At 46.5% G+C, this 14670-nt stretch overlaps 1 protein-coding gene across 5 annotated transcripts; it reads right to left on the reverse strand.

Moving 5' to 3' along the window:
- Positions 1–5195: 5195 nt before the first annotated feature.
- LOC120041442 (Fc receptor-like protein 5) lies at positions 5196–11354 on the reverse strand. 5 transcript variants are annotated; one of them, XM_038986401.1, is made up of 10 exons: positions 11254–11354; positions 11021–11047; positions 10348–10629; positions 9738–10049; positions 9000–9272; positions 7614–7934; positions 7268–7378; positions 7094–7139; positions 6406–6474; positions 5196–5904 (listed from the first exon to the last, which is right to left on the reverse strand). In XM_038986401.1, exons 1-10 carry the CDS (start codon positions 11291–11293, stop codon positions 5817–5819), a joined length of 1569 nt encoding a protein of 522 aa, XP_038842329.1. In that variant the 5' UTR covers positions 11294–11354; the 3' UTR covers positions 5196–5816. The 5 variants fall into 5 exon arrangements, with proteins under 5 accessions (XP_038842329.1, XP_038842331.1, XP_038842328.1 ...); XM_038986402.1 differs by having other exon boundaries at positions 5849–5904; positions 6351–6474; XM_038986403.1 differs by lacking the exon at positions 7094–7139.
- Positions 11355–14670: the final 3316 nt, after the last annotated feature.

Genomic DNA, 14670 nt, shown 5'->3' on the forward strand with positions numbered 1-14670 from the left:
TGTTCAGATGGGATAAGACAGTGTGCAGTGTGATGGCGATTGCATCGTCTGTGAACCTATTGGGGCGGTATGCAAACTGAATTGGGTCTAGGGTGGCCGGTAAGGTGGAAGTGATGTGATCCTTGACTAGTCTCTCAGCACGTCATGATGACAGAAGTGAGTGCTACGGGGCAGTAGTCATTTTGTTCAGTTATCTTTGCCTTCTTGGGTACAGGAACAATTGTGGCCATCTTGAAGCATGTGGGGACAGCAGACTGGGGAGGGAGCGATTGAATATGTCCGTAAACACACCAGCCAGCTGGTCTGCTCATGCTCTGAGGACACGGCTAGGGATGCTGTCTGGGCCAGCAGCCTTGCGAAGGTTAACACGTTTAAATGTTTTACTCACGTCGGCCACGGAGAAGGAAAGTGGGGGGCACAGTCCTTGATAGCAGGCCTCAACGGTGGCACTGTATATCCTCAAAGTGGGCAAAGAAGGTGTTTAGTTTGTCTGGAAGCGTGACGTCGGTGTCCATGACAGAGCTGGTTTTCTTTTTGTAGTCAGTGATTTCCTGTAGACCCTGTCACATACGTCTTATGTCTGAGCCGTTGAATTGCAACTCCACCTTGTCCCTGTACCGGCATTTCGCTTGTTTGATTGCCTTGCGGAGGGAATAACTACACTGTTTATAGTCAGCCATATTCCCAGACCTCTTTCCATGGTTAAATGAGGTGGTTCGTGCTTTCAGTTTTGTACGAATGCCGCTATCCATCCACGGTTTCTGATTAGGGTAGGTTATAATAGTCACAGTGGGTACAACATCTCCAATGCACTTCCTTATAAACTCACTCACCGAGTCAGGGTATAGATCGATGTTGTTCTCTGAGACTGACTGGAACATATCCCAGTCCACGTGATCAAAACAATCTTGAAGCGTGGATTTTGATTGGTCAGACCAGCGTTGAATGGTTCTAGTCACTGGTACATCCTGTTTGAGTTTCTGCCTATAAGACGGTAGGAGCAAGATGGCGTTGTGGTCGGATTTGCCGAAGGGAGGGCGGGGGAGGGCTTTGTATGCATCGCGGAAGTTACAGTAGCAGTGGTCGAGTGTATTACCACCGTGAGTACTGCAATCAATATGCTGGAAGAATTTAGGTAGCCTTGTTGACAAACTTGCTTTGTTAAAACCCCCAGCTACAATAAATGTAGCATCAGGATATATGATTTCCAGTTTACAGATGTCACACCCTGGCCTCTGTTATATTGATTTTCTTTATTAGTTTAGTTAGGTCAGGGTGTGACATGGGGGATGTTTGTGTGTTTTGTCTAGTTTAGGGTGTGTGTATTGTTTAAGGTTTTTTTAGTATGTATGGGGTTGTGTTCAGTGTAGGTGTTTAGGAAAGTCTATGGTTGCCTGATTTGGTTCTCAATCAGAGACAGCTGTTTATTGTTGTCTCTGATTGGGAGCCATATTTAAGGCAGCCATAGGCTTTAGGTGTTTGTGGGTAATTGTCTATGTTGAACGTTTTGTAGCTTGTGTATGCACTTACGTTTGTAGCTTCACGGTCGTTTGTTGTTTTGTTTTGTAAAAGTGTTCGTTTCGTGTTTCGTCATCTTTAATAAAAGAAGATGTCTTCATATCCCGCTGCGCCTTGGTCCGCTTATTATGACGTTCGTGACAGAATTACCCACCTACAAAGGACCAAGCGGCGGAATAAAAAGCAACAGCAGCGATCGCAGGATTTCTGGACATGGGAGGAAATCCTAGACGGGAGAGGACCCTGGGCACAGCCAGGGGAATATCACCGCCCCAAGGCAGAGATGGAGGCAGCACGGCGACACGGTAGGAAGCCCGAGAGACAGCCCCAAAAAATTATTGGGGGGGGGCACTTGGAGCAGTCGGCGAAGTTGAGGGGTGAGTCTGAGATTGTCGAGGAGTTATTGGACAGATTGGAGGAGAGTGAACGAAGGGGAGATTATGAGACATTCGAGGAGTTGTTGACAAAATTGGAGGAGAGTGAAGAGAGAGAGCTGTTGATTTGGCAGAGTATGCATGGCATTTTCCCTGATGAGCGTGTTAGCTGTCCGATGCCACCTGTGTCAGTTCCTCGTACTCAGCCTGAAACTTGTGTTAAAGTTCCGGAAGATTTGATGCCGGCTATACACACCAGGTCTCCAGTACACCTTCACAACCCGGTGTGTCCTGTTCCTGCTTCTTGCACTCATCCTGAGATGCGTGTCCCCAGCCCCGTACCACCAGTTCCGGCACCACGCACTAGGTCTAATGTGCGTCTCCAGAGCCCTGTACGCACTGTTCCTGCTCCCCGCACTAGCCTTGAGGTGCGTGTCTCCAGCCCATTACCACCAGTGCCTACACCACGCACCAAGCCTCCTGTGCGCCTCCAGAGTCCTGTGTGTCCTGTTGCTGCTCCCCGCACTAGCCCTGAGATGCGTGTCCCCAGCCCGGTACCACCAGTGCCGGCACCACGCACTAGGCCTAATGTGCGTCTCCAGGGTCCAGTATGCCCTGTTCCTTCTCCCCGCACTAGCCTTGAGGTGCGTGTCTCCAGTCCGGTACTACCAGTTCCGGCACCACGCACCAAGCCTCATGTGCGTCTCCAGAGCCCTGTACGCACTGATCCTTCTCCCCGCACTCGCCCTGAGGTGCGTGCCCTCAGCCCGGTACCACCAGTCCCGGTACCACGCACCAGTCCTATAGTGCGCCTCGAGAACTCAGTGTGCCCTGTTCCTGCTCCCCGCACTAGCCTTGAGGTGCGTGTCTCCAGTCCGGTACCACCAGTTCCGGCACCACGCACCAGGCCTACTGTGCGCCTCAGCAGGTCAGAGTCGGCCGTCTGCCCAACGCCGCCTGCACTGCTCGTCTGCCCAGCGCCGTCTGAGCTGCCTGCCTGCCCAACGCCATCTGAGCCATCCGTCTGCCCAGCGCCGTCTGAGCTGCCTGCCTGCCCAACGCCATCTGAGTCATCCGTCTGCCCAACGCCATCTGAGCCATCCGTCTGCCCAGCGCCATCTGAGCCATCCGTCTGCCCAGCGCCATCTGAGCCATCCGTCTGCCCAGCGCCATCTGAGCTATCCGTCTGCCCAACGCCGTCTGAACTGTCCGTCTGCCAAGCGCCGCATGAACTGCCCGTCTGTACTGAGCCTTCAAAGCCGCCCGTCTGTACTGAGCCTGCAAAGCCGCCCGTCTGCCATGAGCCTTCAGAGCCGTCCGCCAGACAGGAGCCGCTAGAGCCGTTCGCCAGACAGGAGCCGCTAGAGCCTTCCGCCAGACAGGAGCAGCCAGAGCCTTCCGCCAGACAGGAGCAGCCAGAGCCTTCCGCCAGACAGGAGCAGCCAGAGCCTTCCGCCAGACAGGAGCAGCCAGAGCCTTCCGCCAGACAGGATCAGCCAGAGCCGTCCGCCAGACAGGACCAGCCAGAGCCGTCAGCCAGCCATGACCAGCCAGAGCCGTCAGCCACCCATGACCAGCCAGAGCCGTCAGCCAGCCATGACCAGCCAGAGCCGTCAGCCAGCCATGACCAGCCAGAGCCGTCAGCCAGCCATGACCAGCCAGAGCCGTCAGCCAGCCATGACCAGCCAGAGCCGTCAGCCAGCCATGACCAGCCAGAGCCGTCAGCCAGCCAGGATCCGCCAGAGCCGTCAGCCAGCCAGGATCCGCCAGAGCCGTCAGCCAGCCAGGATCCGCCAGAGCCGTCAGCCAGCCAGGATCCGCCAGAGCCGTCAGCCAGCCAGGATCCGCCAGAGCCAGCCAGCCAGGATCCGCCAGAGCCAGCCAGCCAGGATCCGCCAGAGCCGTCAGTCAGCCAGGATCCGCCAGAGCCGTCAGTCAGCCAGGATCCGCCAGAGCCGTCAGTCAGCCAGGATCCGCCAGAGCCATCTGCCAGTCCGGAGCTGCCCCTCAGTCCGGAGCTGCCCCTCAGTCCGGAGCTGCCCCTCAGTCCGGAGCTGCCCCTCAGTCCGGAGCTGCCCCTCCGTCCAGTGGCGCCCTCTGGGATGGTATTCAGTCCGGGACTCGCTGTTCCAAAGGCGCCACCAAAGCGGTTAGTGACTATGGTGGAGGGGGGTCCACGTCCCGCACCCGAGCCACCACCATAGGAAGGCCCACCCGGACCCTCCCCTTCTGTGTCAGGTTTTGCGGCCGGAGTCCGCACCTTTGGGGGGGGGGGGGGGGGGGTACTGTCACACCCTGGCCTCTGTTATATTGATTTTCTTTATTAGTTTAGTTAGGTCAGGGTGTGATATGGGGGATGTTTGTGTGTTTTGTCTAGTTTAGGGTGTGTGTATTGTTTAAGGGTTTTTTAGTATGTATGGGGTTGTGTTCAGTGTAGGTGTTTAGGAAAGTCTATGGTTGCCTGATTTGGTTCTCAATCAGAGACAGCTGTTTATTGTTGTCTCTGATTGGGAGCCATATTTAAGGCAGCCATAGGCTTTAGGTGTTTGTGGGTAATTGTCTATGTTGAACGTTTTGTAGCTTGTGTATGCACTTACGTTTGTAGCTTCACGGTCGTTTGTTGTTTTGTTTTGTAAAAGTGTTCGTTTCGTGTTTCGTCATCTTTAATAAAAGAAGATGTCTTCATATCCCGCTGCGCCTTGGTCCACTTATTATGACGATCGTGACAACAGAGTCCAGTGAAGTTCCTTGAGGGCCGTCAGGGTGTCTGCTTGAGGGGGAATGTACACAGCTGTGATGATAACTGAAGAGAATTCTCTTGGGAGGTAATATGGCCGGCATTTGATTATAAGGAATTCTAGGTCAGGTGAGCAGAAGGACTTGAGTTCCTGTATGTTGTTATGATTACACCATGAGTCGTTAATCATGAAGCATACACCCCGCTTGTTACGTCCGTCGTTGAATGAATGAGACCAAAGCGCAGCGTGGAAAGTGTTCATGATTTTTAATAATGAACACCGACAAAACAACAAAATCAAACGAATGTAAAGTTCTGCAGGCTAGACAGTAACAATGCAAAAACAAGATCCCACAATCGAAGGTGGGAAAAAGGGCTGCCTAAGTATGATCCCCAATCAGAGACAATGATAAACAGCTGCCTCTGATTGGGAACCATACTAGGCCAACAAAGAAACAGACAAACTAGAATGCCCACCCAAATCACACCCTGACCTAACCAAATAGAGAAATAAAAAGGCTCTCTAAGGTCAGGGCGTGACACCGCCCTTCCTCTTCCCAGAGAGGTGTTTATCTCTGTCGGCTTAATGCATGGAGAAGCCCGGTGGCTGAACCGATTCCGACAACATATCTCAAGAGAGCCATGTTTCCATGAAACAGAGAATGTCACAATCTCTGGGGTCTTTCTGGAAGGCAGCCCTTGCTCGAATTTCGTCAGCTTCATTATCGTAAGGATGATGAAACTGTAAGACTGATGTACGTCTCAACATGCTCACCATTGGATACAACAAAATAGGTTTTTCAAAAACTAATTGTGCATGTCAAGTTATGGCCAAATACTGTACGGAAAATGATATTTACCATATACTCTTCTTTCTACTCAGCACTTCAAAAAGGACAGTTTGTATGTATCTTGTATTTTTTGCTGTTGGATTAAAAGGTAGTTAAAATGACTAACTGGTGAGCCTGTCGTTATCTGATTGATTGGTAACTAAACAAAGTGTTGTCATGGTATGACTCGGGTGAACGATGTGTTCAGCACCAATGAATGTTAAATCAACGGTTCTGAACACAAGACAGGGGACATTACAAGTGGTGTGAGTTTTGACTTTTGAAAATATAACACTTCGATCTGAAAAATGGGCTGAAGTGATTGAAAAAAACATTATAATAGTTTGTTGGATAAAATTACATTGAAGGATTCTTTTGTGAGGAACTCGTCGGTCTAAAGTTGGGTTTTATTTCATCACGTCGGTTATATTGTGATCTCAAGGGTCTGAAAAGAGAAAGAACAGTTATGATAAAAAGTTGTATTTTCCCAAAATATATATCATAAAAAAGTGATATACTCTATGGACATTTGTCAGTGCAATGTTGAAATCTCCTTTTTCTACACTGGATTATTCTGGAGTCTAGATTCAAAATCATGCAGCTAATATCAGTAGTATATTGGGTGTGCTATTGCTGCTTTCAAAACAACTGAGAACTCTGAAAAATACGAGGTCAAATCATGACGTCAGTGATCTTCAGGTCGGAAAGCACAAGAAAGAGGCCAGAGTTCCCGAGATGGAACTTCGTGTTGGATGACCTTTCAAATAGACTTTTCCCAGTCGGGGCTTGTTTTCTTCCCAGTTCCCAGTTGTTTTGAATGCAATGAAGTCGGAAGTCGGAGATTCCCGAGTTCTGAGCTCTCAGTTGTTTTAAATGTGTCATCAACTCTACCTGATTCTCAACATCACTGTCAACACAGGAAGTGTCCACTTGCTTGACCCCTGACCTGGTAGTGATGTCAGACAGAGAAAGTGGATCTGGGATGATGCAGAAATGTTCACTGAATCGTCTTTCACTGAAGGGGGAGACATTAAAGAGACAGAGCGAGAGAGAGAGAGACAGACAGACAGAAAGACAGAGACAGACAGATAAAGAGAGAGACAGACAGAAAGACAGAGACAGACAGACAGATAAAGAGAGAGAAAGAGAGACAGAGAGACAGAGAGACAGACAGACAGACAGACAGACAGACAGACAGACAGACAGACAGACAGACAGACAGACAGACAGACAGACAGACAGACAGACAGACAGACAGACAGACAGACAGACAGACAGACAGACAGACAGACAGACAGAGAAAGACAGAGACAGACAGACAGAGACAGAGAGAGAAAGACAGAGACAGACAGACAGAGAAAGAGAGAGAAAGACAGAGAAAGAGAGAGAGAGAGAAAGAGAGAGACAGACAGAAAGACAGAGACAGACAGACAGAGAAAGAGAGAGAAAGACAGAGACAGACAGAGACAGAAAGACAGATAAAGAGAGAGAGAGGGAGATGTTTGTAAGGGCAATGACCCTAATCTGAGACAGTACAAGGAGGTTTTGGAAGGGATCCTAGTTGGGTTGAATTAAACTGGATAGTTTCAAAACACTGTAGGCCTACCATAGACTTAAAGAAATACAGGACTCACTTCGCCGCTCTCGCTCTCGCTCTCTGCTCGCTGCTTGCAACAACGTCTGAGAGAGAGGGGGGAGGAAGAGAGAGAGAGAGAGAGAGAGAGAGAGAGAGAGAGAGAGAGAGAACGAAAGACTGAGAGTGACACATTTAAGAACAATGACCATATTCTGAACACACACACACACACCTCGTTGGCGGTTGAGCATCCTCATCACACAGGCCACACCCCCTGCCAGGGTCAGCATGAGGAAACAGCAGAACACTATGGCCATGACCTCTATGGTTGTCGTGGCAACTTCTGTATGGACAGAGATGAGAGGGGAGAGAGATGTCACCACAACCAACTCACCTGTAAAGTTTCAACCTAACTCACCTGTCAACTCGCCAACATGCATAAAGTTATTACAGTTAAATAAATTGTTATCATTTAGCCTGCTTCCCAAATGGAACCCTATTCCCCATTTGGTGCACTACTTTTGACTATGGCCTATGGGTGACTAATTCTCCCTCATTTGGGACACATCCTAACTCACCTGTGACCTGCACAAGGACAGGTTGGCTTTCCACCCAGGCGGACGTTACGTCATAACTGTCCCTTGCTCTGCACCGATAATACCCAGAGTCCTCTAGGGTGATCTCGGTGAGGAATAGGGTGCGCCCTCCGTCCGCCAGGGCGTGAGATGGGTGAGAGGAGTCTCCCTCGGAGGGGTGAAGGAGGAGGGAGCCGTTGAGGGACCAGGAGAAGAAAGGGAAGGTCCCAAGGCTCAGGAGGCATTGGAGACGAGCGGCGGCCATCTTGGAATCAACTCTGTAAAGGTACTCCACATCCACCTTTGGTGAGCCTCCTACTGGGACTGGAGGGAGGGAGGGATGGGGGAGACAGGGAGGGAGGGAGGGAGGGAGGGAGGGAGGGAGGGAGGGAGGGAGGGAGGGAGGGAGGGAGGGAGGGAGGGAGGGAGGGAGGGAGGGAGGGAGGGAGGAATGAGAAGGAGGAAGGGATGGGAAGGGGGAGAGCGAGGGATGGCCACAGTCAATACTCATACAACTATCATGATATAAAAACAGTCAACACTCATACAGCTATCATGACATAAACACAGTCAATATTCATACAGCTATCATGACATAAACACAGTCAACATTCATACAGCTATCATGACATAAACACAGTCAATACTCATACAGCTATCATATAAAAACAGTCAACACTCATACAGCTATCATGACATAAACACAGTCAATACTCATACAGCTATCATGATATAAACACAGTCAATACTCATACAGCTATCATGACATAAACACAGTCAACATTCATACAGCTATCATGACATAAACACAGTCAATACTCAACCAGCTATCATGACATAAACACAGTCGATACTCATACAGCTATCATGACATAAACACAGTCAACATTCATACAGCTATCATGACATAAACACAGTCAACATTCATACAGCTATCATGACATAAACACAGTCAATACTCATACAGCTATCATATAAAAACAGTCAACACTCATACAGCTATCATGACATAAACAGAGTCAATACTCATACAGCTATCATGACATAAACACAGTCAATACTCATACAGTTATCATGACATAAACACAGTCAACATTCATACAGCTATCATGACATAAACACAGTCAATACTCAAACAGCTATCATGACATAAACACAGTCAATTCTCATACAGCTATCATGACATAAACACAGTCAACATTCATACAGCTATCATGACAAACACAGTCAATACTCATACAGCTATCATGACATAAAAACAGTCAACATTCATACAGCTATAATGACATAAACACAGTCAATTCTCATACAGCTTTCATGACATAAACACATGCAGGAAACACATGGAATACTACAATACACACACACACACATAGGTTTAGCCCGTACCCACTACCAGAGTCAGGGGTCTGCTGGTCAGTCTCTGTGCATCACTCTCCACTGCACACCGCACCGCGCCCATGTCACGCCCGGGAACCATGGCAACGGGGAACCAGGCAACCAGCGACTCCGTTGCCACGTCGGAACCCACCTCCTTGTCGTCAAGGAAGAGGTAGAAGGTCACGGGAGGGGTTCCCCTTGACGACCTGCAGGTCACATTGCCGTGGTAACTCGAACCCTCTTTGGAGATGGTGAAGGATATTTGGGGTACGGAGAGATAGACTGAGGGAGAGAGAGAGATCGAGAGAGAGAGAGAGAGAGAGAGAGAGAGAGAGAGATAGTAGGGCAGAGAGAAAGGAAGAGAGAGACAGAGGGGGACAGAAATAGAGGGGAGAAAAAGGAGGGCGAGAAAGGGAAAGGAAGAGAGAGAGATAAAGAGAGAGATCGAGAGAGAGAGAGAGAGAGAGAGAGAGAGAGAGAGAGGGAGAGATAGGAGGGCAGAGAGAAAGGAGGAAAGAGACAGATGGGGACAGAAATAGGGGGGAGAGGAAGGAGGGTGAGAAAGGAGGGAGAGAAAGGAGGGTGAGAAAGGGAAAGGAAGAGAGAGAGATAAAGAGAGCAAAACGTTTGACACGGTTAACATTTCATACGTTCTCTGTGTAAATAGTCTCTGTGATCGCCATTCCCCAGGTCCAGTATGGTTGTGGTTGTGACTTAACCTTCGACTTTTAACCTCTGCAATTGTACCTTTGATCCTGACCGTGATCTCTCTGCTGCTGGAGAACCTGCTGTTGGTCTGCATCCTGGTCCCGGCAATGCACGAATAATTCCCAGCATGCTTTGTTGTGACCCTCTCCACTACCAGCGTGTTCCCCACCGGCCAGAGCAGAAGCGGGGTCAAAGGTGAGGTTGGAGATGATGTCACTTCCTGTCTGTTGTAGAACCAGGTGTAGGAGAGGTGGGAGCCCTTGGTGACATCACATGTGAGAGTGAGCCGCAACCCCTCGTAGAGAATGGGAGGATCAGGGTCAGAAGTCACCATAGTGCCTGAGACAGGGACTGAGGTGGGGTGGAGGAGAGGGGGATAGAGGAGAGGAGGATGGAGACGGGTGAAAGCATTTAGCTGTGAAATGATCGATTCCACTGAAACAGCTCGACCACTCATTTGTAAGCATACACAAGTCTAGTAAACACACACATAGTCCATCCCCCTCTTTACACACACACACACACACACACACACACACACACACACACACACACACACACACACACACACACACACACACACACACACACACACACACACACACACACACACACACACACACACACACCCACCCACCCTTCTACTCACTCACTACTTGCAGGCGGACTGTTCCACTGAGGCCCATGTTTCCACCTGCCGTCACCCTGCAGTGGTACGATCCTTCTGACGTCACAGAGATCTTCAGGAAGAACATAGCCGATTGGTCGTCTTGGAGGTCGTTGCTCGTGGCGACCAGGTGGTTGCCGTCCTTCAGGAGCTCGTATGTGTTTGGTGGAGGAGACCCAGGTGACCTACATTGGAACACTACCTTGGAGTTCAGGTAGGCCTTGTCTGGACCAATCAGAATAGGGCTAGGGAGAGGTGAACCACCTGCAGAGAGGGAGTAGGTTGAAGTAGCCTCAAGATGCTGATCCCGGGTCAGTTTTGCATTTCCTTAATGGCTAAGGTTAGGGTTGGGGAAGCAGATCCTAGATCTGTACCTAGAGGAAACTTCAGCCCAGAGCTAGGAAGTGGGCCACAGAGCTCAGAAACATGGTTTGAGATTTGTTTAGGTTCTTTAGAACGTTGCTGTCATGCTGTTGGAGAGCTTAGTATGGTATGCATAGTTAGTATGGCTGTGAAACTCAAACAAGTCAATTTGACATTTTCTCATTGAACCATATGGAGGATATAATAGACTGTGAAAAGAGTCATATGTGAGATACAACTTTTAATTTAATGTAATTGGAGAACAGAAAAACAGAAACATTTGAATACATACCCATTATGGACACTAAACAGGCCGCAACTGGAGGAGAACAAACCAACAGAAACACTTTAGTGCAGGACACTTGTCAACTGTACTATGTTAGCCTGGGTCCTAGTCTCCTTATGGCATTGCCATGTTTGGCTTGACAATGACAGCAATGGAGCCGGTAAGAGCCACACACTGATCTGGGGTCAGGGTATAACTTTGTTTAATAAAATGAATACAAAATTGTTTCACTGACTCACCTAAAACAGGCAATAAACATAATTCTTGTTTTTTCTTCATACCCAGGCTCGGTCTTCATCCGTAGCATGTTGTCTGTGTACGTGTCATGGGTGTGTGTGTGTGTTTCTGTGTGTGTGTTTCAGGGTGTTGCACGGTCCACCACATGCTAGAGAAAGATAACGTGAGTATGTGCGTCTCTAATCAAAAAGCTTCAACTATACTGTCACCTAGACAACACTGTGACTACTAACCTACTACAACTATACTGTCATCTAGACAACACTATGACTACTAACCTACTACAACTATACTGTCCATCTAGACAACACTATGACTACTAACCTACTACAACTATACTGTCCATCTAGACAACACTGTGACTACTAACCTACTACAACTATACTGTCACCTAGACAACACTGTGACTACTAACCTACTACAACTATACTGTCATCTAGACAACACTGACTACTAACCTACTACAACTATACTGTCATCTAGACAACACTATGACTACTAACCTACTACAACTATACTGTCATCTAGACAACACTATGACTACTAACCTACTACAACTATACTGTCATCTAGACAACACTGTGACTACTAACCTACTACAACTATACTGTCACCTAGACAACACACTGACTACTAACCTACTACAACTATACTGTCATCTAGACAACACTGACTACTAACCTACTACAACTATACTGTCACCTAGACAACACTATGACTACTAACCTACTACAACTATACTGTCATCTAGACAACACTGTGACTACTAACCTACTACAACTATACTGTCCATCTAGACAACACACTATGACTACTAACCTACTACAACTATACTGTCATCTAGACAACACTATGACTACTAACCTACTACAACTATACTGTCATCTAGACAACACTATGACTACTAACCTACTACAACTATACTGTCCATCTAGACAACACTGACTACTAACCTACTACAACTATACTGTCCATCTAGACAACACTATGACTACTAACCTACTACAACTATACTGTCATCTAGACAACACTATGACTACTAACCTACTACAACTATACTGTCATCTAGACAACACTATGACTACTAACCTACTACAACTATACTGTCATCTAGACAACACTATGACTACTAACCTACTACAACTATACTGTCATCTAGACAACACACTGTGACTACTAACCTACTACAACTATACTGTCATCTAGACAACACACTGTGACTACTAACCTACTACAACTATACTGTCATCTAGACAACACTGTGACTACTAACCTACTACAACTATACTGTCATCTAGACAACACTGTGACTACTAACCTACTACAACTATACTGTCATCTAGACAACACTATGACTACTAACCTACTACAACTATACTGTCCATCTAGACAACACTGACTACTAACCTAATACAACTATACTGTCATCTAGACAACACTATGACTACTAACCTACTACAACTATACTGTCCATCTAGACAACACTGACTACTAACCTACTACAACTATACTGTCATCTAGACAACACTATGACTACTAACCTACTACAACTATACTGTCATCTAGACAACACTATGACTACTAACCTACTACAACTATACTGTCATCTAGACAACACACTGTGACTACTAACCTACTACAACTATACTGTCATCTAGACAACACTGTGACTACTAACCTACTACAACTATACTGTCCATCTAGACAACACTGTGACTACTAACCTACTACAACTATACTGTCATCTAGACAACACTATGACTACTAACCTACTACAACTATACTGTCATCTAGACAACACTATGACTACTAACCTACTACAACTATACTGTCCATCTAGACAACACTGACTACTAACCTACTACAACTATACTGTCATCTAGACAACACACTGACTACTAACCTACTACAACTATACTGTCATCTAGACAACACTATGACTACTAACCTACTACAACTATACTGTCATCTAGACAACACTATGACTACTAACCTACTACAACTATACTGTCCATCTAGACAACACTGACTACTAACCTACTACAACTATACTGTCATCTAGACAACACTATGACTACTAACCTACTACAACTATACTGTCATCTAGACAACACTATGACTACTAACCTACTACAACTATACTGTCCATCTAGACAACACTGTGACTACTAACCTACTACAACTATACTGTCATCTAGACAACACTGTGACTACTAACCTACTACAACTATACTGTCATCTAGACAACACACTGACTACTAACCTACTACAACTATACTGTCATCTAGACAACACACTGACTACTAACCTACTACAACTATACTGTCATCTAGACAACACTATGACTACTAACCTACTACAACTATACTGTCATCTAGACAACACTGACTACTAACCTACTACAACTATACTGTCATCTAGACAACACTACTAACCTACTACAACTATACTGTCCATCTAGACAACACTATGACTACTAACCTACTACAACTATACTGTCATCTAGACAACACTGTGACTACTAACCTACTACAACTATACTGTCATCTAGACAACACACTTGACTACTAACCTACTACAACTATACTGTCCATCTAGACAACACTGACTACTAACCTACTACAACTATACTGTCATCTAGACACACTATGACTACTACCTACTACAACTATACTGTCATCTAGACACACTATGACTACTAACCTACTACAACTATACTGTCATCTAGACAACACTGTGACTACTAACCTACTACAACTATACTGTCATCTAGACAACACTGTGACTACTAACCTACTACAACTATACTGTCATCTAGACAACATATGACTACTAACCTACTACAACTATACTGTCCATCTAGACAACACTGGACTACTAACCTACTACAACTATACTGTCATCTAGACAACACTATGACTACTAACCTACTACAACTATACTGTCCATCTAGACAACACTATGACTACTAACCTACTACAACTATACTGTCATCTAGACAACACTATGACTACTAACCTACTACAACTATACTGTCATCTAGACAACACACTGTGACTACTAACCTACTACAACTATACTGTCATCTAGACAACACTGATGACTACTAACCTACTACAACTATACTGTCCATCTAGACAACACTATGACTACTAACCTACTACAACTATACTGTCATCTAGACAACACTATGACTACTAACCTACTACAACTATAATGTCATCTGAGACAACACTGACTATCTAACCTACTACAACATATACTGTCATCTAGACACACTATGACTAACTAACCTCTAAACTATACTGTCATCCTAGACACACACTGTGACTACTAACCGACTACAACTATACTGTCCATCTAGAACAACGACGGGGGGGGAAGGGAAGAGACTACTAACTACTACACTAGCTGTCATC

This window comes from Salvelinus namaycush, unplaced genomic scaffold (assembly GCF_016432855.1).
Source record: "Salvelinus namaycush isolate Seneca unplaced genomic scaffold, SaNama_1.0 Scaffold467, whole genome shotgun sequence".
In the NCBI taxonomy this organism is placed as follows: Eukaryota; Metazoa; Chordata; class Actinopteri; order Salmoniformes; family Salmonidae; genus Salvelinus; species Salvelinus namaycush.